The sequence below is a fragment of the Alternaria postmessia genome, assembly GCF_024291825.1.
Source record: "Alternaria postmessia strain BMP 2775 chromosome Unknown scaffold_181, whole genome shotgun sequence".
NCBI lineage: Eukaryota > Fungi > Ascomycota > Dothideomycetes > Pleosporales > Pleosporaceae > Alternaria > Alternaria postmessia.
In genome coordinates, this window is record NW_026260254.1 from 1 (window position 1) to 22,619 (window position 22,619).

At 52.6% G+C, this 22,619-nt stretch overlaps 7 protein-coding genes across 7 annotated transcripts; 4 read left to right on the forward strand and 3 right to left on the reverse strand.

Moving 5' to 3' along the window:
- Positions 1-119: 119 nt before the first annotated feature.
- On the reverse strand, positions 120-1,674 carry J4E82_011271 (uncharacterized protein; the record flags this gene model as incomplete). The annotated part of the gene is made up of 5 exons (XM_051737479.1): positions 120-787; positions 833-1,082; positions 1,132-1,345; positions 1,397-1,524; positions 1,585-1,674. Coding segments are annotated over 5 exons (1,350 nt in total), but the record flags the coding sequence as incomplete, so codon positions are not given.
- A 913-nt stretch (positions 1,675-2,587) lies between these two features.
- Positions 2,588-4,073, forward strand: J4E82_011272 (uncharacterized protein; the record flags this gene model as incomplete). Its single annotated transcript, XM_051737480.1, has 4 exons — positions 2,588-2,651; positions 2,715-2,859; positions 2,946-3,478; positions 3,529-4,073. The coding sequence occupies 4 exons, from the start codon at positions 2,588-2,590 to the stop codon at positions 4,071-4,073; spliced, it is 1,287 nt and encodes a 428-aa protein (XP_051582755.1).
- Positions 4,074-4,836: 763 nt separating this feature from the next.
- On the forward strand, positions 4,837-6,253 carry J4E82_011273 (uncharacterized protein; the record flags this gene model as incomplete). Its single annotated transcript, XM_051737481.1, has 4 exons — positions 4,837-5,534; positions 5,586-5,656; positions 5,709-6,002; positions 6,093-6,253. 4 exons carry the CDS (start codon positions 4,837-4,839, stop codon positions 6,251-6,253), a joined length of 1,224 nt encoding a protein of 407 aa, XP_051582756.1.
- A 348-nt stretch (positions 6,254-6,601) lies between these two features.
- J4E82_011274 (uncharacterized protein) lies at positions 6,602-10,085 on the reverse strand (the record flags this gene model as incomplete). Its single annotated transcript, XM_051737482.1, has 3 exons — positions 6,602-8,038; positions 8,087-9,854; positions 9,928-10,085. 3 exons carry the CDS (start codon positions 10,083-10,085, stop codon positions 6,602-6,604), a joined length of 3,363 nt encoding a protein of 1,120 aa, XP_051582757.1.
- A 781-nt stretch (positions 10,086-10,866) lies between these two features.
- J4E82_011275 (uncharacterized protein) lies at positions 10,867-11,844 on the reverse strand (the record flags this gene model as incomplete). Its single annotated transcript, XM_051737483.1, has 1 exon — positions 10,867-11,844. The coding sequence occupies one exon, from the start codon at positions 11,842-11,844 to the stop codon at positions 10,867-10,869; it is 978 nt and encodes a 325-aa protein (XP_051582758.1).
- Positions 11,845-13,640: 1,796 nt separating this feature from the next.
- Positions 13,641-14,580, forward strand: J4E82_011276 (uncharacterized protein; the record flags this gene model as incomplete). The annotated part of the gene is made up of 2 exons (XM_051737484.1): positions 13,641-13,754; positions 13,807-14,580. The coding sequence occupies 2 exons, from the start codon at positions 13,641-13,643 to the stop codon at positions 14,578-14,580; spliced, it is 888 nt and encodes a 295-aa protein (XP_051582759.1).
- A 1,772-nt stretch (positions 14,581-16,352) lies between these two features.
- On the forward strand, positions 16,353-22,278 carry J4E82_011277 (uncharacterized protein; the record flags this gene model as incomplete). The annotated part of the gene is made up of 2 exons (XM_051737485.1): positions 16,353-16,919; positions 16,966-22,278. 2 exons carry the CDS (start codon positions 16,353-16,355, stop codon positions 22,276-22,278), a joined length of 5,880 nt encoding a protein of 1,959 aa, XP_051582760.1.
- Positions 22,279-22,619: the final 341 nt, after the last annotated feature.

Consider the following 22,619-nt stretch of genomic DNA (forward strand, 5'->3'; position numbering starts at 1 on the left):
GTTTAAGAGCTCTAAACTGAACTGACTGATAAGACGAGAGCTCTAAACTGACACTGAACTGACTGCCAAGCAATCAGTCAGTCAGTCAGTCTCATCAGTTTGGATTGATTGTTAGCAACTCTGGTTCCCTGCTCCGCTAATGCTTGGCCTGCACAACTTCTTCTTCCCCATCCAAAAGTCATATATCCTTTCTCCCCAGGGAATGGTCTCTTATCGTCCGTGTCCAAGAATCTTCGTGGATTGAAGCGGTCAGGATCTGGGAAATCGCGCTCATTGTGATGTATCGCCCAGACATTACCTTGCATCCAGGTTCCCTTCGGAATATAATAGCCGTTCCAATAGTCATCTTGGACAGGGGCGTGGGCAGTACCTCCGATGATTGCAACAGACCGCCAGCGGAAGACTTCCTTGGTGAAAGCGCGGAGGTATGGGAGGTCGTCATCTAAGGTTGGACTTCGTGCTCGACCCACGACACGATCGAGTTCATCCCACGCATGATCGAGGGTCTCAGGAAATGCGCGCATAGCTAGTACAGCCGTAACAAGTGTGCTACTCGATGTGTCTGCTCCGGCACCGAGCAGGTTGGCGGCGAGATTGGAGATTTCGAGTGGATGAAGATTGTACTGAGGTGCTTCACGAAACAAATACTTCGCGTAGTTCTCGCCTGAACTCTGGTTTGCCTCTTCTGCTAAAGCAAAGAAGAAGTCATGGCGGCCGAACTTGGGTTTGGCGGAACGCCGTGTACCACGCTTCCAAGGAGCAATACAGTCGGGGAATTTTGCAAGCCCTTTTGCCGTTAACGCTAGATTTCATTCGAGCCTCCGATACTTACATGGGAAAGTCTCCATCAAGCGTGGGAAGTCTTTGGCGACGACTGCCATCTGAGCAGAGTTTTGCATCTGAGCAATCACTTCAGTAATTAACGGATCTTGGCAGTCCGCGATCCGACGTCCGAAGCCGATAATTGACACAACGCTTGTAGCGTATCTCTCGAAGTGTGACACGAATTTGTCCGGTGTGGTGAGCAAATCCTTCACCACTACCTTGTTCTCATCATCTTGGAGGCTGCGATAATTTTGTACCTAAGTATTATGTCAGTGGGAAGCGTGCCATACCGCAACTTCAACTCACCCGCTGAATCCCAACGCCCTGGTGTGTAAGCTTCCGGAGGTCACGGAACCGCTCGCGCTGCTCTCTCGTGTATGTGTATTTATGCAGTAGATTATTTTGACCACCCATCAACTCGGCGAACATCAGCATTCGCGGCCGAGAGTTGTAGATATTGGCTCGCTTTACGAGGACTTCGTCGGCAGCCCACGCGTCGTTGATCCAAATCGTGGGCCTCCTGCAATGTGTTACTCACTCTCCACAACAAAAACTTTCCGTGCAGACTGACCGCCCAATCCAGAACGTGATAAGCGGAGAGTTGTAGTCCTTGGATAGCTGCTCGATAAGAAACCAAGGCTTTTCCTCCGGTAAGCTGAATGTATTGCCAATGATTGGCCATGGTAGTGGTCCAGGCGGCTGCCAGTGTATGAGTTGAATTCTCTAGAGACATAAGGATAGGCAGAAGCGGGCGGTTACCATTCGCCATCTCAAATACAGCATGCGACTGTAGTCCAATATGAGAGCAATCCACCCAAGGGTGAACAGACTAACAGCCCATAAGCCCATAGTCCCTAAATATGACCACTCTGCTGCTCTACTGAACCCCATCGTCGTAGTACAAGGTGATGTGCTTAGTGTTGATTTCTTCCAGTGATAGTGATGGAATACAAGGTCATAGGTCCATACTTGGCTTTTTGTTCTATTCAGAATGCTGGAATCGTCCTCGAAGAGCAGTATATTGTCATCCCCACATTACACTATGGTGGGGCAACCCAATCTGGCCATCTGACCGCAGATCGGATCCTCGAGGTGCATACCTAGGTCTTGTACATGTGTGATACGCTGTGAACCATGTCGCTTTGTACTTGAAACTCAAAAACCTTGAATTTTACCAAGAGGAAAAAGGTCATGGATACGCGAAAGAGGCGGCATGCAGAGTGCGATCTTGGGAAAATGATCAATCCGGTATTTGTACGGAAAGAGACGACAACGAACGAAAACTTATTGAAATTTGGAAGTGAAATAGTGGATACGTGTAATACCGCCGCTGTAGTAACATTCGGTCCTCAATTGTGCTGAAGAAGGATATTGTCGATGACGCGTCTAGGCTTGGGCTGTGCATTCGACAGACCTAAGGCATGGCGTTCAGTACGATGTGGTCTGGAGCCCGAATAGTGTCGTTTGACAAAGGCTAAGAAACGGTATTAGAGCATCACTTTGTCAGCTTCGAGAGGTTCGAAATCTAGTTGGGGTTTGTCGTAGTGCAATGATGGTGAGGTTTCATGCTTTCGGAGATGACGTAAGGTAACCAGGCGGGTACATCTCCGTTACAAGTTAGCACTAATTCAGCTTCGTAAACACGGGCGGCCAGTGACGCGCCAGACGTGACACGGTGGTATACATCGTTTGGACCTTATATGAGCATGTCAAGAAAGCCTTTGACAGCTTTCGTTTGACAAGAGCAAAAGTCATCACGACCATGAGTTATGTCCAAAATCCCGACACTGCCCACTATGTTGTCAATGGCACCAATGGCGTAAAGCGTGAGTCCCCACCTGCAGCATGCGATGCAAGGCACAGTCCAACCCAGACGCTAACAATACCAGGCCGACGAGGGTCGACAGTTCTTAATCCGAGATCGCATGTCAAGCAGGAGCTTTGGAAGCAGGCGCCGATACTCATCGGTAGTACTAACTTCGAACCTCTCCCTGACGCGAAGAACATTTTGGTTACAGGTGGAGCCGGCTTCATGTACGTCGCGACGAGACCACGGGAAGTTGTGAGCTGTGCGTCTCTTGACTTTTGCTTGAACTAGACCACGACTGACCAAGGAGCAGAGCTTGCTGGTTCGTGCGGCATGTGGTCCTTACATACCCACACTACAATGTCGTCTCCTTTGACAAGCTAGACTACTGCGCCACGCTCAACAACACGCGAATTCTCGACGACCGACCAAATTTCGCATTCGAACAAGGTGACATCACATCGCCCGCAGATGTCAAGCGTGTACTGCGCAAACACAAGATCGAAACCATCTTCCACTTCGCAGCACAATCGCACGTCGACCTCAGCTTTGGCAATTCGTACGAGTTCACAAACACGAATGTTTACGGCACACACGTCTTGCTCGAGCGAGCGAGGGAACATGGTGTCACCAGGTTTATACACATCTCCACGGACGAGGTGTATGGCGACGTTCCAATTGGAGCTGCAGATCTGGGCGAGACGAGCATACTGGCGCCCACGAATCCTTACTCGGCGAGCAAGGCTGCAGCGGAGATGATGGTCAGCGCGTACAGGAGCAGCTTCAAGCTGCCACTGATCACTGTCCGGGCGAACAATGTGTATGGGCCGCATCAGTTCCCTGAGAGTAGGCACTTCTGTGAAGCTAGAGAAAACCCACGAAGCTGACTGATACAGAGATCATCCCAAAGTTTATCATGCTACTACAACGGAAACAGAAGCTCCTTCTGCACGGTGATGGATCACCCACACGACGCTACCTCTACGCGGGTGACATAGTGGATGCACTAGACACTATATTGCACAAGGGCCAGGTTGGTCAGATCTACAATATCGCGTCAAAGGACGAGATTTCGAATTCGGAAATTTGTAGCAGGCTGCTAAATGTCTTCGGGATCCCCCACGGCTCTTCTGCTGAGGTTTCCAAATGGGTAGAGTACACAGAGGATCGACCATTTAATGATCAACGCTATGCGACAGATGGATCAAAGCTCACCGCATTGGGGTGGGAACCCAAGACCAGTTTCGACGAAGGTTTGAAAGTTACAGTAGACTGGTATCGGCGGTTTGGCGAGGTATGGTGGGGGGACATCAGCAGGGTTTTGACGTCGTTCCCTGTGGTAGCAGGAAATGAGATATGGACGAAAGAGGAACATGAAGACCTGCCATCCTCTGATGGTGAAGTCATGCATGAAGAAGACAGCGCAATCTGGACAACGTAGCGTTACTAACACTTCGCAGTGGACAACAACTTGCTCCTCGTTGGTGTGAAACGCTTGTCGCACTTTGTATATATCACGACGTTGATACAGGATGTAGAAAAATGATACCCAGATTCAGCATAGTGAAGTGAACTTAGGAGTTTTAGTTTTTGTCGCTTTTCGCAAGAGATCTGAACGTGCTTCTGTGATATGCAGGGACCAAATTGAAGTGGGCATGTGGGCCCGGAGATGCGCCAGCCTTACGGACCGTGGTACCCAAGATGTGATAATACGATGGGTACGGTAACCTTGAGGGATGGGAACGACAACAAAACCTGTCTGAACGCTTGATCAAGTCTGTAGACGTACATGTACCCAGGCTGGTGAACTATTCCTGGCATCGCCTCAGCCACACGCGATGGCGTACTCCACTCACTCCGCCTTCTCACTAGCGGCAGGTTGGGCGCTTGAAGTGATTGAAACACCAGACGCAGCAAAACATCGACTGCTCAAACACGATTTCTTCTGTCTGTGACATTCATATACTGCGACGTCGCCTCTTCGCCGTGTACATCCCTTCCATCTCCCTATTTCGAGTTTGCGTATACGATCAGAAAGGACGTCCAGTAAACTTTGACTAGGCCAATCGATAAGGCACCCCACAATTCCCTTGGTGCTTCCCGACCTGTCAGCTTTCACCGCACCGACCCCTAATACCGACGCATACACGACACGAATCTCCCGCCAAAACCCCTCCACAGACTCCTCCCTCTACACATAAACCATGGGACTCTTCTCCAAGAAGAAAGACAAGGCTGGAACAGCTAGCCCAGCAGCCCAGAATCCATATGCCGCGCCTGTAGCCAAGGACCCGTACGCGCAGCCACCCCCATCCTACTCCCCTGGTGGTCAGGACACATCGTTTCGACAGGAGAAGACGCCAGCCGTGACAGGCCCAGGTCAGAGCTACGGACAGAATGCGGGTGGATACGGTGCCCAGGGAGGAAGCTACGGCGCGCAGTCAGGCTATGGAAACGACCGCTACGGCGGAGGTGCACCCCAGCGACCTGGCGGCTACGGAGGCCTTGGAAGGACCGCTTCCAACGACACCATGAGCACCGAAGCAGGCCGCAACGAGCTTTTCGGCAATGCACCCCAACGCCAGAAAGCGCAGCCGGCCCAACAGCCTAGCGCCCTTGGACAGAGCGGTGCCTATGGAAGCACCCCGAGCGGCGCATACGGCGATGCAGCTCCTGGTGGTTACGGATCCACACCTGGTGGCTATGGAACCTATGAAGACCGTCAATTGACGGCTGAGGAACAAGAAGAGGAGGACATCGACGCCACAAAGCAAGAGATCAAGTTCATGAAGCAACAAGACGTTGCTAGTACGAGGAATGCTCTACGTCTTGCTGAGCAGGCCTTGGAAACTGGTCGCGGAACCCTGGGAACCCTAGCGGCCCAAGGAGAGCGTATTCACAAGTGAGTCTGGCCCGACTTGACCATGAGCATGCACAGCTGACCAGTCGCTAGCACTGAACGCAATCTCGACCTTGCCTCCATCCAGAGTGACAGGGCTAATGGCCAAACCAAGGAACTGGCTCGTGAGTACCTACCCTACGTTATCAGTAACCGTCTTGACTAAAGCGTCGCCAGGCATCAATGCAAGCATGTTCTCCATCGTCCCGAACCCCTTCACAGGCAACTCCAAGCGCGAGAAGCAAATGCAACAGGCCATGGACCAGCACGCGCGCGACCGCGAGACCCGTGAAGCCACCAACCGCGCCAAGTGGGAGTCTGGAGCTCGCGCGAACGAAGCTCAGCGCCAGCTACAACAGGGAGGTGGCCCAGCGGGCCCCAACAAGAGCTCGCTTGCCGCGCGCTCCAAGTTCCAGTTCGAGGCCGACGAGGAAGATGATGCCATGGAGAATGAGATCGATGGCAACTTGGGTATGTCTTTCCTGTTCATCGTCCTATACCAGAACTCTCTGTCATTATGATTGGCCGTGATCGCGCATATACTGACTATCCTATGAACAGATGCACTCCACGGCATGGCCAAGAACCTCAACCACCTTGGTAGAGCAATGGGCGAGGAGGTCGACAAGCAAAATACCCACATCACACGCATCACTGGCAAGACGGACCAGGTTGATGACAAGATTGCCAGGAACAGGCTCAAGTTGGATCGCATCCACTAGGTTTGTTTTCTTCATGTAGTAGTGAGCAGGGTGAGTGCCCTATAGGACAGCTGAACTTTGTGTCCAAGAGTCACGGTATGATGCAAGCTGAAAGCCTAGCCATTGATACATAGAGGTTGGGACACAGCATTATTGGCGTTTTGGATACAATGGATTGTATTTCACATTCACATGGAATAGTATGCTGGCTATCGGTACTATGACACGAAGTGGTTATATTTGATGCTCAACTATGTATACTGAGACGCTGAAAATACCCCAAAAACCTTGACTCCACATAGCTGAAGGAAAGTCCATATGCATACCATTCCTGGTCATTACTCATCCCTCAAATAACCTGCATCATCATTACGCCAAAATGAGCTTGTATGTTGCCACCTCGAACGCGCGAATCTCAACCGGTACACCCTTCTCACCATTCTCTTCTGTTCCAACCCTCATGTCGCTGATCACCAAAGGTTCGCCCTCCTCGTCTTCCAGTGCGTTGACTCTGATTACTTTCTTGACGTCAACATCACCCCACGTTAGCACACCCTTGCTCTTCCCGCCCAAGCTATCGTAAATACGCAGAATGATGGAATGACCCTTCTTGATCGGTAATCCACCGCGGCTGACATCTTCATCATCCTCCCCACGCTTGATAGTGTCTAGCACAAGGTTGGGTGCGCCGTGGATATGAAAAGGATTCAGCAGACTGCTATGCAGAGTAGACAGAGGATCTTGACGTCCGACAATCTTGAGCGGGTTGTTAAATTCAAAGGCTTTGCGGACTGTGCGTTCGTCCAGACCGCCCTTGTGGGGGAAGATGGCGTAGCGAGTCTTGTGGCTTCCCATATCGGCGTGGGCGTCTGGTGCTTTGGGCGCACGAAGAAGTGAGAGGCGCATGACATTTCCGGCTACGGCGAAACCGTATTTGCTGTCATTCAAAATAGAGACACCGTATGTGGCTTCAGACAAATCAGCCCACTTGTGGCAGCAAACCTCGAACTTGGCCATGTCCCATGTTGTGTTGTAGTGTGTGGGTCGGCGTACAATTCCGAATTGTGTCTCGTAACTGGCTTCTGTGTTCACGATATCGACGGGAAACTCCACCTTCAAGAACTTCATCGTCTCGTGCCATTCGATCTCTGCATCGAACTCAATGGCGCTGGGTGTGTTTCCTACAGCTGCAGGTAGACTGAGCGTTGTCTTGATCCAGGATTTGTCAGAAATCTTCGTCTCGATCTCAAGACTGACTCGGTGTACGCTGTCCTCTGCGATAGTCACCTTGCTCGGCTCGAGTTCTTGACGAGATTGCAAGTGGTAGACCTCGACGTCCCAGGCTTGCCAATAAAGTGGCTTATCGTCATAGATGACAAGCTGGCCAGCTTTGGCACCCTTGGGGATGAGTTCGCGATCTGCGGCGATATCGAAGAGCGAAGTGACGGCGCCATTGGCGACTTGCACAATGAATTGGGAGTTTCGAAGCTCAAAGACATTGGTATGGATCTCTTCAATGGACGCCTTCGAAGCAGGGTATGCTGAGGTCAAGGGGTAGACGTTCAGAGCGCCCAACCCCTTTTGAGACCCGTCACGGTGAGCGAGACCGTACTGAGCATTAGCCATCCCATACTTCGTCCGGCTCGCCAAGCTAGGCAGCTTGACAATCTCGCTACGGTTCCACGGTAGAGTGTTCATTGCGAAAAGTTTCGTATCATGGTCCCAGTGACTTTCATCGTTAAACCCGAGTTCAGTAAGGGCATCGGAAAGCAAACGCTCGCCAGTGGCAAAAACTTCGGCATATATCTAGCAACATTTAGTGGGAAGCTGCTGACAAGGAGGGCAGCAACTTACGCGGTCAGAGTCATCGTAGCACATTTCAATTGAACTTCCAGGTAGACAGTCATGAAACTGACACAACAACACATTTTCCCACATGTCGTCAATATCTTTCTTCGGGTATTTGTACGAGCCCTTCTTGCCGAAGCCGTTCTTGATTGTAGCCAGAGTCGCAAGATATTCGATATCCCTTAGCATGATCTCGGCCTTGCGGTTATTGCGCTTGTTGTTAGACTGCGTAGTGTATGTACCACGGTGGAGCTCAAAGTACAGCTCGCCGTACCACGTCACAAGCTCGGTGCCATTTTCGACTTTCTTCTCTAGACGGTCGAAGAAGTCATCCGCCGAGTCGCCCAGCTTAACACGAGGTAAAAGACCAGCTGTGTCACTGATGCCGCGGCACCGCCTGAGCTTCTCGAGATGCTGCCAAGTCGGGCCGCCGCCTCCATCCCCTTTACCAAAGACGATCAAAGACGATTTGTCCTGGTCCAGGGACTTGTGCTGTGTAACGCTGCGCTTGACGTCTCCGAAGTTTGCTTCGCAGGTATACGTCTCCGATGGCGGCATGTGACAGATGACCTGACTGTTGTCCAGCGCGACCCAGTTGAATGTTGTATGTGGGAAATTGTTGATGTTGTTCCAACTCAACTTCTGTGTAAGAAATCTCGTCATACCAGATATGCGGCAGATTTGGGGTAATTGCGTTGAGTATCCAAATGTGTCAGGTAACCAGAATGTACGGCATCTCTGACCAAACTTGCTTTCAAAGTAGCGTTGACCGTACAAGAACTGCCTAATGAGCGATTCTCCGCCAGGAAGGTTGGTATCGTGCTCGACCCAGCTGCCGCCGATAGGCTGAAAACTGCCCTCTTTGACCTTCTTCTTGACACGATCAAACGTAGAGGGGTAGTACTGCTCAAGCCACTTGTATTGTTGCGCCTGTGAACAGCAGAAGCGAAGCTCGGGGTATCGTTCGATGAGGTCGCACTGGTTCGACCATGATCGGTTGACCTTACGCTTGGTCTCGTCGAAGGGCCACAGCCAACAAGTGTCTATGTGACAATAGCCAATGCCGTGTACGATGGCCTCCTGGCCACTCTCGTACACCTTGTGCGAGTCTACATCCTTGCCCACGTACTCGGCGGCAATCTTGCGACCTGCTTTGATGCTTTCTTGACTTCCATTGCCGGCAATGAAAGCGTCAATGATGCGGTTGCAGACCTGCTGGGCATCGTGAGCCTGCGTTGAGTCTCCAGGAAACTCGCGGGCGGCGTCTGAGATCTCCCAAAAGTCAAAGTAGAGTGCTCTTGCCTCCAAGTTGACTGCCTGTACTTCGGCGGTGTGTAACGTGTAGTACTTGTCGGGTGCAGGTGGCTGGATGGAATCGCCACCGGGTGCGTTCCCGAACATGCCGTTGCAAGCCATCTCGATGTAGAAGGTATGCTCCTTGCCGTCTCTGTAGGCTTTGGGCAGGATCCATTGCGTTCTCTCACCACCACCGGTCAGCCCGTGGACAGTGTGTCCATCTTCAGTCCAGATCAGCCCCTCGTTGTTGGCGTCCCATACGAACTCAAGATGTTCCTTGTCGAGCATGTGCTTTGGAACTGTAAGCTGGACCTTGAACCAGTGCGTCGACCAGCTGGGACCGAATGACTCGCCGACCTTGGTAGGATGGAACGCATGAGAAGTAGCTTCTTTGAACAGAGGACGCGAGAGGTTCGGGGGCGAGTAGACGGAGAGCTTGACCCAGTCGGTGCCCGACGCAACAGCTTCGGTGAGCTTGCTAGATGACGTATGAGCATCTCGAAGCTAGGAATGGAGTCGGAGCTGTGGCACTGGTGTAGCTGTATGCTTACCCGATAAGACTCTGTTCCCTGTATTGTCCGCCATCAACAAACTGCCTCAAGCGGCTCTGATAGATGCTGTGGATCTGCTTGCCAACCGGACCAGCCGCCAGCTGGGGGTAATCTTTCGCGACCGGCACCGGCATATTGCGATGAGATTCTCCGCCCATGTTGGATGAAGATGAGATCGTGCGAGGATGTTTGGGCGCGGGTTATGTAGAGATGGCTTCAACGTCAGCTGCACGCTACAACAGCTGTGGTACCTTGCATGGCTGGTGCCGTTAGCCATCCATGTTGGGGCAGGAGCTCTCCCCGCATCTTGGCGATGGAGGCCCATGCTCCCTGCCCCCGTATCGATTACCCGCTGATCTCCACTTGGTGCTTCCATGCTTTTTGCCATCGTCTTCATTCTTCGGCATGCCGTAACGAAAAGGCGGTGAGTCTGCGTATGCGTGTTTGAATGGCCTTGGGGCCATCATGCTGGCACGACTTGTTGTTCCACCACTGAAACCCTTGTGCGTCTGACAGGCGATTGCTATTGTACCATCTAATCGCAACGACGTCGTGGTAACACAGAAAGAAGTGATTGTGAGAGGAAACTCTTCGCAGTAGCCTTATTGTTTGTGCGGTGATCGTGGTTGTAAAAACAAGAGTGGATAAGAGACGTCTCACTGGAAACGTACTTCCGAAATCCGTGTAAAAAGAAGCGCAAAACGCTCCGAGTTCAGGCAACAATAAAATTTTATTTACTCGACCCGGTGAGAAAGACGAACGAGGTATACATGTCTAGCCGCAGTTTGATCAATCGCTTTCAAATTATTACTGGCCAAAGACGTAACGATCCTCATACCAAACAACGGCACTCAGGACTTAGAACAAGAATAGCATTTCAAAGAATCACTTTCTCTCATCTCTACAAAGTACACTAACGACGAATCTTCTCGAACTCATCTAACACTGACTTTGACTGTCTGCAACTCGCTGTCCACCAACCGCGCCGTTAAACCCCTTCAACAGAGTATACCTCCCCTTGACACTGACCTTGTATGTCGTGCTCTTTGTCTGGTCATTGCTCGTGGCCCCATTACAAGTAACACTGCTGCTCACCCCCGTCAAAGAGGCCTGGCTACCTGAACTCGAGCTACCGCCCTGTGTCGGTGCATCCACACCCGCCGAACACGCCGCATAGGCCGAACTTTTCAACCAGTAGGTATCCTTGCCATCGGGAGAAGTCCCAATAGGAATGTAAAGGCTGTTTATCTGCTCAGCTTCTGCGGATGCAGCTGGGCCCGAGTCGGCGGCGCATGACGATGCTGCTTCCGCGCCTCGCGCATTCTGAATCGATTGCGAGTTCAAGGCGTTGGCGGTATTGGCAGAGGTCAAGATGAGCACTTCGCCCAATGCATTTGTGGTAGCAACTGCTGTGCTGTTGGAGGCTCCTGATGAAGATGTGGAAGACGAGGTTGTCCCGTCAAGAGCCGCCGCTGCGGCAGATGCGGCATTGCCCGAGGAGAAGGATGTGGTGATGACACGAGCCTGTCGACCATCTGCTAACGCTGTTGCGTTTGTGAAGCTGTTTCCACCTTGCTGTGAGGTGGAGTCTGAGTCTGTAGTTATATTTCTAGGGGCCGACGGGTTGATGGAAGTGAATTGCGTATTGTATGGCTTTCCGTCTGCGTAGTTTGCTATCCAAGAGACGAGAGTCCCAGATTTTGCGATAAGCGGAATCTGAATCTGGTAGCCGTTCACCAAGAGGGCTAGAGGGTTGGAAGAAGATGGGTTGGAGGAAGTTGGTACGCGGACGCCGAAAGAGAAGTCAATCGGGAGGGAGATGTCAGGTAGAAGTGCGTTCAGTAGGGCTGTCCGGGAGTGAAGTGCAGCAGGAAGTGCCGTGCTGGACGCTACGAACAAGACTGGAACAAGACGCATCGTTAGGAATAGTTGAGTATGCTTTTACAAAGACAGCGAGAGATGTACGTTGACCACTGCGACTACGTGCACACATTCTTATAGGACTTTCACCGCAGACGTCAATAATGTTAGATTACAACCTTTACATCATATGTGGACCATGGCCCTACTCCATGTTTCTCAAAAGCCTTCCACAAACAGCTGTTAGGGTAGGTCAGGCGCTCACTCTCGCATCTAGATGCTCCTACTGTGTGGATGAAAGGGCGCCAGCACATTATGGTGTCCTCTCGAAACCCGCCGGTTCTGTCTAGGAGCCTCCAAAGGGTGTAGTAGATGAGAGTTTCAATGAGTATAGGGAAGCTACCGTACGCCGCACACGGAGAAGGCGTTTTTGTAACTTTACTAGCAACTCTCACACAGCCGTCGTAACCGTAAATCTCAGGAGAGGTAGAGAAATTTGGCTGCAGTGCAGATACGTTATTGAAGATAGTGCACGCGTTAGATGCCATGACGGAAGGTCACCCTAAGCACTGCTAAGGTAGTGCGTACCGTGCTTGTACTTGGCCGAACATTAGCCAAAACGTGAATTTCATGGTAACATATGGGTCGGCAGGAAAAGTAAGAATATAGGGATCAGACTGCATGAGCTTGAACAACAGCGCCCTTGTCGTCGAGAAAACTCGAGGAGTCTCCAGCCAGGAGACAGCAAAAGAGAATGGCTTGCCCATATCACGATCCTTCAGACTACGCAATGGTGGGGCGATTGCCGAATTGATAGATCGATAGCTAGCCTGCCTTCACGCTTTGCAGGGAGCTACCAACTTTCCAAATCAGGGTGATTCCAGTCGAAAAGCGTGATGGTTAGGACTTTTCTTTGGAGAGAATTTATTTCAATATTGACAAGCTGACCTGAGCTGACAGAGACAATCAGAGATAATCACATGAGCTCAAGATACTTTACTTGACCAACAGAATCTTGTTGATGCGACGATACGACGATGCTTCAAGACGTGCGCCTCGATGCTGATCACGTTTCATAGACTTTGCTGACTCCACAAAAACAATGGTTCTACAGTTTTCCATATTGAAACACGCAACGGCATGCGCCCTCCAGTCACTTGCGCAGGTAAATGCAGGATAGTGAACAGTAATTGCAAAGTGATGGCTGCGCTTGACAACTAGCCCATGCCTATGGCACGCTAGCTTCGGACCGGCCCATATCGGCGTAGAGCGCGCATGATCTGAGGAGCTGTCTGGCTTGAATGCTGAAAAGACGCGCAATGCGTCTTCATGCCGGGGAAATGTGCGACATGAGTGCACCTACCTGCGCGACGACATTCCAGCGTAGGGGTTTAGGGGTTCGCGAGACTTGTCGAGTAGTTAACCGGGTGCTGTACGTTAAGTGGCTTCTCCTCATTCTTTGCGCAGCCTCGGGTCCGAGCGTCGACACCATCCCAAAGCGAAATATCAAGAAGTCATTGATGTCATCCCGACGCGCTTGTGAAAGGGGCGAAACGTGCCGTACCAGCATTCAAGGTGCTCTGGCCGCCTGGAAGAAGAATTGTGAAGACTTCATGATGTAGGTGATTCTGGGTGGCTGGGTGCTTAAGATGAGGAGGGTCGGAGCTTGCGCAGGTACCTGTACGTCAGTGGTAGGAAATCCGGGGTAGTACAAAGATTGGTTGCTGGACGCCCGTTCTTCTGGAATGTATCGCACGGTTTTCTCCCGAACGTTGTCATTTGCTTCCGCATACCGTGCGCCTTGTGTGATTACAATTTCTCCAAGATTTGCTACTCGACTAAAGTCATCTAAAATGCCTTCCAAGACCGACGATAAGTACACAGATCCAGAGCTTCGTGATGAGGTCAAGGAAGAGATTCAGGCTGGCGGAAAAGGAGGTGCGCCTGGCCAATGGTCCGCTCGAAAGGTATACCCAATGATCGCGGGTACTATGGGCAGCACTGACACGTTGATTGCAGGCGCAGATGATGGCTTCTGAGTACAAGAAACGCGGCGGAGACTATACCACAGATAAGAAGGACGACAGTGCGAAGCACCTCGACAAATGGACAGAGGAGGAGTGGCAGACCAAAGAAGGCAGCGGAAGCGCGAAAGATGAAAATGGTCTAGAACATCGGTACCTACCGAAGAAGGCGTGGGAACAGATGAGTGAGAAGGAAAAGGAAGAGACAGATGCAAAGAAGCAGGAAGGAAGCAAGGAGGGCAAGCAACACGTCGCCAACACTTCAAAGGCTGCTCACGCCAGAAAGGATGCTAGCAAAGAGGACGATACCAACACATATACCAAGATCGAAAAGAAGAGCAAGACGGACTGCACCACACAGTGGGATGACCCAGACCACATGGAGAACGATCAAAGGGAATACCAGAAGTTCTTGGAGTCTAATCGCAAGTCCAAAGGCTCAGCGCAGGAAGACCACCCGGGCAAAAAGCGTGGACGCGGTGCGAATGCAGAGGCTCCGAGCAAGAAACAGAAAAGTGCGGGTGGAAAGCATGATGAACCAATTGGAGCTGCCGGCGACAAGACTCGGGTACCGAAGAAGGGCCAGAAAGTTCAATGGCACTCACTACCTGGCTACGTCGACGGCGAAGTGGTCGAGGTCCTGTATGAGGAGAAGACGGTTGATGGAAAGAGCGTCAAGGCGAGCAAAGAAGATCCCAGGGTGGTACTCAAGAGTGAATCGTCGGGGAAGATTTGTGTGCACAAGCCGGAGGCAGTGTACTTTGACTAGCTTGACGGTCAATGGTGTAAACTGTACTTGAAGCATACATCCACGGACGTTCGGAACAGCACGTGATAAAGCGAAGGTTTCGGCACGGAAGCGGCAGCGTTATCGCATCGTCTCTAACGCTCGGCTTCGGCACACTGGGAGATGTCATGGCATGTAACATCATCTGGCCGTTATTCAATAAATCTTAGTCAATATCCCCTCTCGATGCACGTCGTTGTCCAGGTGGCGAATGTCGCTAACGCAAAGCTAGTCTGGTGAGGGTGTGGTGCTGCGCTGCACTTGGACACGATTTGTCTGGACGCATCCAACATGGAGCTCTCTAGACGGTTCCCTGATGAATGTCGAATAGGAATGGTACGGAGCGGGAATAGCATGCGGTTCGCTCCAGTGTGTGTAATGTCTATATGGCCGCAGACAAGCCGGGCTTAGGTGCAGACGTAGCGGGCCTGGGCCGCGTCCAAGCAAGACGGGGAAGGAACAGAGGTGCATGCGACGAGGGTGTGATTGGGCGGACAGAAGCGATCTGCACGTCTTCCCAGGTGGTGTATCCACGGCGACGCTGCAGGTCCTGGCGAGGGGCACGATTGTTGTCGAGAGCAACAACGGCACAGGTGGTGCAACGCTGGGCCGTGTTAATTGAGGGGGCCATGGTGATGATGCTCGGCTGATGCTGGCGTGAACATGCGTTCGAGATGCTGCACCGTAGCCGCTCGACATTATTGTCCGAGCAGTCTAGTTGTCGTTTGGCGCAATCGGCGGCGCTGGGGAAGAGGGGCAGATAGTAAGGGCTGACTACAAGCGTGGTTTTGCAGAATAGTGTTTACATGCCCGCGTCGTCTCGTGTCGTCGCCCAAGCTGACAAGAGACATGGGCGAGCAAATGCCACAACGGGCTGCACTTGATCCAGGGATTGCCGGGAGCATGCAGAGAGGAAGCGGTCAGTGGACGGGAGGCCTGTGGCGCGCGCCAGAGGTGAGGACATGAACACAAGGGCAGCAGCATGGCATCCCTCTTTGCAGCCATGGCTGTCTGGCTGGATTGATTGCGCAACGCCGCCGTTCAGTGGCAGTGTCGGGTGAAACAGAAGAAAGACGTTCTGCCGTTATTTTGGCGACCAGGATGTGCAGCCGTAGCTGGGGCGCTAGCCAGGCTTAGTCTCCGCCCACTGCACGGCTGTTTTCCGTGTGACTTCCACTCGACGCGTGCTTGCGTGCTGCGTGGGGACTTTTGCCAGCTGGATAGCGTGCCGAAGGGGCCCATTCCATGCCTGCAGCTGCTCATCCGCTCGCCTGGCGTTGTTTCTTTTTTGTCCACCTCGTCCCCAAGTCGTCGTGCTGCCGGCTAAGACATCGACTGTGTGCCCCTCTCCCGTCCGTTTATCACCACCACCACCGCCGCAGCCGAATAGGGAACACACCATCCGTCGCCAGCACCCCCAGGCACTACTGCTACTGCCCACACCCACGCACTACACTACCAACGCTCCATTCGACGCTCATTACATCACCCAATCGCTCCCCTAGCACCATCATGCAGCGCGACTAGTCCCCTCATCCCGGTTTCGCGGCCCACTCTCGTTGCAGTCAGCAAGCACTACCCACCGTCCTGCTCAACAACGCGTACCTTTGACCTACACGCCCGACTCTTCCGGACCGTCGTCTCTTTCCCACCATGGTCCTGGCAGCTCTCTGCGCATAGCCCAGCACCAGCCAGCCCTCGGGCACCCGCCCATCCCCCCCGGCGACGGGCTCTCGCAGCGATAGCGGCACCCAATGTACACGCAGCAACCCACCTCAGCCATGGCCGACGACAAGAAGCCCACGACGCTTGCCCCGCCTGCAGTCACTGCCCTCAAGCAGGAGGCTGTGGGCTCCGTCGGCCATCGCCAGAACATGGAACGTACCGTCAGCCAGGACATGCGCAACGAGCGTGCCGACCTCAAGGAGGCCGCCGAGCACAGCCTGAACATCATCATGGACCTGGATCTCGAGGGCAAGATTCGCTATGTCAGCCCTTCGTGGACCGACGTCATTGGCTCCCTGCCCAAGGAAGTTACGGGCAAGCCTGTGCTTGAAATCATATGCGGAGGAGCCGATGGCTTTGCTGACACCATCGAGTCAGTCAGAAAGGACGATTCCAGGAGTCATATTGCCCGCTTCACTGTACGGCTAGGGCCTCATTCCATCCTGCGCAAGCGGCAATCAAGACATACCGCCGCAGAGGGCCAAGAGTCGCTGCCCATGTCTCCAACCCACGTAGAGGAGGAAGAGGATCAGCTTCTGAACCTTGAAGCACAAGGCATCATGGTCTATGACCGAACCACTGGAGCGGAGAGTCATGTACGTCTGAACCCAATTCTCCTTCTCAGCGTGCTAACCCAGACAGACAATGTGGATGGTCCGGCCGTCAATTATTCGCGAGGTGACGATTGACCTTCCAGAAGTTCTTGTCGAGTCCCTCGGAGTCGGCGCCGAAGTCCTTGCCCACTACCTTACTGGTCTTGCCGAGCAGAGCGCGACAGATCCGGGTGACGTTGCGCCACCGCTTCCTGTCCTCTGCCGAATCTGCGAACGACAAATCACGCCCTGGTGGTTTGAGAAACATTCTGAACTGTGCTTGCAAGAGCACCGTGCCGAGATGGATGTACAGATGGCACAAGAAACACTCTCCGAGCACCGCAATGCTATCGTAAAGGTGTTGGATACACTCGAATCTCATAGCCAGCGTTCGAGGGCCGCAGCAGTCGATTCCGTACAACCGCTTCAGCCTGCCGAGTACAAAGGACTGATTATCCATTCGACATCAACACCATCATCGGGTACCCCCTCAGGACGCAATTCCCCTGCATCGCCGCCTTCGAGATCACGCGAGCGCTCCGAGCGTTCGACTGGATTTGGTCACCATCGCGCACGATCTTTCGCTGTACGAAGACCTTTGGCTCGTATCGTTGAGTTGGTCCTGGACCTATGCGATACAGCTCTAGAGATCAACACGCCAGCAGTCAAGGATAACGGGCGTGGCCCGGCAGCCACCGAGATTCGTACACAGTCACCGCAATCGGAGAATCGCATATCGCAAGTTCTTCAGTGGCAATCACCGACTACAGGCTCGGTCGACCATACTGAGGGGCTGAAGCTATTGTGCGAAGATACTAGCCGGCTCGCAAGAGCAAAGATCGACGCTGTTACTCGCCACAGGAGGGTACTCGAGTACTCTGAACGTCTCCGTATCGAGTTTGATATATTAGTCCAGGAATGCATAGAAGCTGCGATTCTGAAAGCCGCTCGCATTGCGGCTGGCGAAGACACTTCTTCCGAAGACGAGCAGCCTGAAGAAGAGATACCATCAGACACTAACGATACCGATACAGCACCTGGTGAAGAGGGGATATTCCCTGGATCCTTCGACGCTCCTTCGTCCATGGCACAAGCTCTTCGTAATACATCCGACGCTTCCTTACCAGCTAGAGTTGGACGTCGCGAATCTTCAGTAGCCGGCTCAAACCGTTCTAGCAGTCCGAGAGGAGGATGTCAAACACCACGATCCCATGCGGGTGCGATTAGTATCGCGACCCAGAGCAAGCGCCAATCAATGCATTTTGAGAGCGATGCTGGTGCTGAGAGTGATACCAGCATGCGTTCATCTGTCTTGTCTGGTCCTCGTCGAGCAGACTCACCAGCGACATCTGATGTGGGACTGAGCAGGGTAGCTAGTTCTCGTGAACGCAAACGTAAGAGCTTGATACTGCCAAGTGTAATGTCTAGTCGACAGCATTCGCCAGCTCGATCCATGGTGCCTCCACCATCTTCGCCTCTCCGGACCAATAAGCCACGTCTCCCAAGTGGTGTCGAGGCTTTGCAGTCACCCATCACGTCACCAATCCTACCTACTACGGAGTTTTCATCGCCGGCTATGGTCCATGCTCTCAACCATCACCGTCGACAGTCTTCTACCGCTGGATCAGATGGCCCTAGGCCCGTTTCTCCTCGCTTGATTCCTACCACACAGCCGCAACCGCGTGCAGTACCTCCGTCCATCAAGGATTTCGAGATCATCAAGCCAATCAGCAAAGGTGCTTTCGGTAGTGTTTACCTTGCCAAGAAGAAATCCACTGGAGAATACTACGCCATCAAGGTGCTGAAAAAGGCCGACATGGTTGCCAAGAATCAAGTCACCAATGTCAAGGCTGAACGAGCCATTATGATGTGGCAAGGTGAGAGTGATTTCGTGGCTAAACTATATTGGACCTTCTCTAGCAAGGACTATCTCTATCTTGTCATGGAGTATCTCAATGGTGGTGATTGTGCCTCGCTCATCAAGGTTCTGGGTGCTTTACCAGAAGACTGGGCGAAGAAGTATCTTGCTGAGGTAGTACTCGGTGTGGAACATCTGCACAGCCGGAGCATCGTCCATCGCGACCTCAAACCAGACAATCTTCTCATCGATGGGAAAGGCCATCTCAAGCTTACTGACTTCGGTCTGTCGCGCATGGGTATGATTGGTCGACAAAAGCGTGCACTCAAGTCCGTTGAGCCTGCACCCGACCTGCTTAAGACCGGCCCATTCCATCGCGCCACGTCTGTGGGGTCTTCACGATCTGCATCCTTTGACCTGAACCACTCACCTTCACAGACACCCTCTATGACACCTGCTCTTGCTGGAGATATTGGTCAGCCGTCATACTTCAGTCTGAACCGGGAGACCTCCCAACAAAGCCGGGAACCTTCAAGGCGGACCTCTGGAACCCGAAGCGACAGTCAAGACAGCGATGCACTGCAGGCAATGTTCCGTCGCTTTTCCATAGCTGACGACTCATTCGGTCAGCCTCGTGGCCGATCCCCGATCGAAGAAGAGGCTTATAGTGATGATGGTTCTCCAGACCTTTACCCTGCACCCAACTCTATGAGTCAGTCTGCGATAGCTCAGAACAGCGCACTTGCACCGTCGTCATCTGCAATGCCACCTCCGCCAATGACTCTGTTCGATCCAGAAGACAGCGACCGAAAGTTCGTTGGCACACCTGATTATCTTGCCCCGGAGACTATCGCCGGCAATGGTCAAGATGAAGTAAGCGATTGGTGGTCTCTAGGATGCATCTTGTTCGAGTCCTTGTATGGATACCCTCCTTTCCATGCCGATACACCGGATGAGGTTTTCCAAAATATCCTTGCGCGAAGAATCGACTGGCCTGAGGATGATGATGAGTTGTATGACATATCAGATGATGCAAAGGACCTCATGAATCGTTTGATGTGTTCTGATCCTGCACAGCGACTTGGGGCGAACAAGGACGATAGATACGCTAGCGGCGGAGAAGAAATTCGGAGCCACCCGTGGTTCGCTGACATCAACTGGGACACTCTTCGAGACGATGAAGCATCCTTCATTCCGGCACCCGAGAATCCGGAAGATACAGAGTACTTCGATACCAGAGGAGCTGCCATGGCGAACTTTAGCCCCGAATTCCAAGACGAAGCGACCACACCAGCGGGTACACCAAGTACAGATTACCCCGACAGACCCCATGACGCCCTGTCCAGAGTGCGATCACAAGTCACTGTGTCGACTATGAAGCGTGGGCTGATCCCTCTTCACATCCCAGCACACGTTCGAGAGGGCAGGTCACGGAGGCTCAGTGAACCAATGGCGACTGACGATTTTGGTAACTTTAGTTACAAGAATTTACCTGTCCTGGAAAAGGCGAACAAGGATGTTATCCAAAAGTTGCGCGCAGAAGCGATGCTTCCGCAGAACAAGCCTGCGCCCCCGCTTCAGTCACCTAGTGTCACGTCACCTTCACCATCCTTGGAAAACAGCCCCATGCTGCCGGGCCCGCTCAAACGTACACTGTCCACCAACAGGGCTAACGGACGGCCCTCATCACCTTCAGTCAGTGGACCACATTCCTCTCCTAGTCGTGGTTCGCAGCCATCATCTCCATTACTCGTACAATTTAGCACAGGACAGCATCATGACCGACGTAAGACGTCTAGCAGCTCGTCGACACTGTCGCATTCAACCAGCAACCCGTCATCCCTCCAACCAGGCAGCTTCTTTGATCCTTCCCGTGTCTCGGGTTTGCGACCTTCTCCTGAGGCCGTTTCACCAAACAGGCTCTCGAAAACACCGTCAGCGCCGTCAGCGACTTCCCAAGAGAAAGCTGTCCCAGGACAACGACAGTCATCATTGGGACAGACAGCCGCTTCGTCACCCCGCGCTCGATCACAAACACTTGGATCTCAAGAGGACGATGTTGTGCGCGATCTTCTACCAGGACACTATAAGCGCCGGAGTCAAGTGCTTGATGTATCTCCTTCGTCATCCGATACCGAAGATTCTCGCGCAAAGGCTCTCCTTCGCGTGCAGCGACGCCGACAGAGCTCTCGAAGGCTCTCGCAGATCAGTTTCGGTGATGGTCCTTTCTTCCGACCCCTGGACGTATTGATATGCGAAGATCACCCAGTATCACGACTCGTCATGGAGAAGTTATTGGAAAAGCTGCGCTGTCGCACTTTGACAGTTACCAACGGGTCTGAAGCTATACGGTATGCCATGGGCGAAGTCAAATTTGATGTCATCATGATGGAGTTTCGACTACCTCAGGTCAACGGCGCTGACGTTGCTCGTATGATACGAGATACGAAGAATGCCAACACCCATACCCCGATCGTTGCTGTCACTGGATATCTCAAGGAACTACAGGCGCCTCACTACTTTGATGCACTCATTGAAAAACCACCTACAGTCGCCAAGCTTACGGATACGCTGAGTAGGCTTTGTCAGTGGAAAGCGCCGCCGCCGGGCTGGACACCGAACCAAGTTTACCCATCAATGATGCCCTCGGGACTTCGACAGGAGTCTTCGCGTCAAGAAGATAGCCCCACAACCTCGAACTCTTCCGGCTATCCACCTGTGCCTTCTGCCAGCTATCGAGGCTCTAGCCGCGAAGATTCTATTAGCTCCAGCTTCTTTGGCGACAATGACAGTCGTGCAGGCGAGGATATGTCGGTGAGAGTGCACAACGCCGACGATTGGAGGGAGCGCGACATCGCGCGAGCCATGAGTGGTTTGGGCATCTCGGATGACGCAGCTAATGCCGATCACAAAGGAGCTATTCCTAACCGTATCGGTGCACCTGACCTACCCCACGGAGAATCTGCACCAGCCGTTCTTGAAGAGGCAACGATCCGCCGTCAGCGATCGGCGGAGCAAGTAGGCGCCAAACGTCGCATATTAGAGACACGTAAACACGAGTCAGCAGAATCTGGAGATGACGAAGACGATGAGTTAGGTCACGCCCCTGTTCGCACACGCAGTCCAAAGACAAGACCGAAATCCACGTCCAAGCTTGGCATTGAGATGATGCGAACAAACAGCAGAGGCAGTGTGATTTCTGTTGAAGATGTTGGGCAAGCGGACTCGGCATTACCCTCATCTCCACCTCCAATGATCACAGAAGATCCCGCTGCGGAGGAACATGAAAGCAATCTTGACGCACCCACCGTCGCTCCGGTGCTTCTTACACCGCCAGTAATGTTCCCTGAAGAACCTGGCGACGATGTTGCCGACTTTGTCATTGAAACACCTAAGTCGCACAAGGATGCAACTAGTCCAGATCCAGATCCTACACCCAAAGCGAAGTCTGCCAGAACACCAGACTCTGAACCCACAGGACTCGACAGTGCGACAGACACCTAGGCGGTGCCACGCCTGGCGTTTGGTACCTGTTCAGTAAATTGTACATTTGATTTCAAAGCTTAAACACACTTTTCGCAGCAAGGCGTTGGCGGTGTGTTCACTGGGTAGTGTACCGGGAAAGTGCCATTCCAGCAAGCCCTTGATGTTATTTCTTATCCTCCACGCTCTGACTAGCTGCCCTTAGCAGCCATTTGTGGGCTGTGTCGAGCGCTTCTTTTTCCAAATTATGTCTACATACTCAGCGTTTTCTTTCCTTTACACGTCAGGTGTGAGTTTACGCTTCGAGAGGGGGAACTCTCATCATTCGCTTTCAACATTGTTACCCAGCCCACACACGAAGT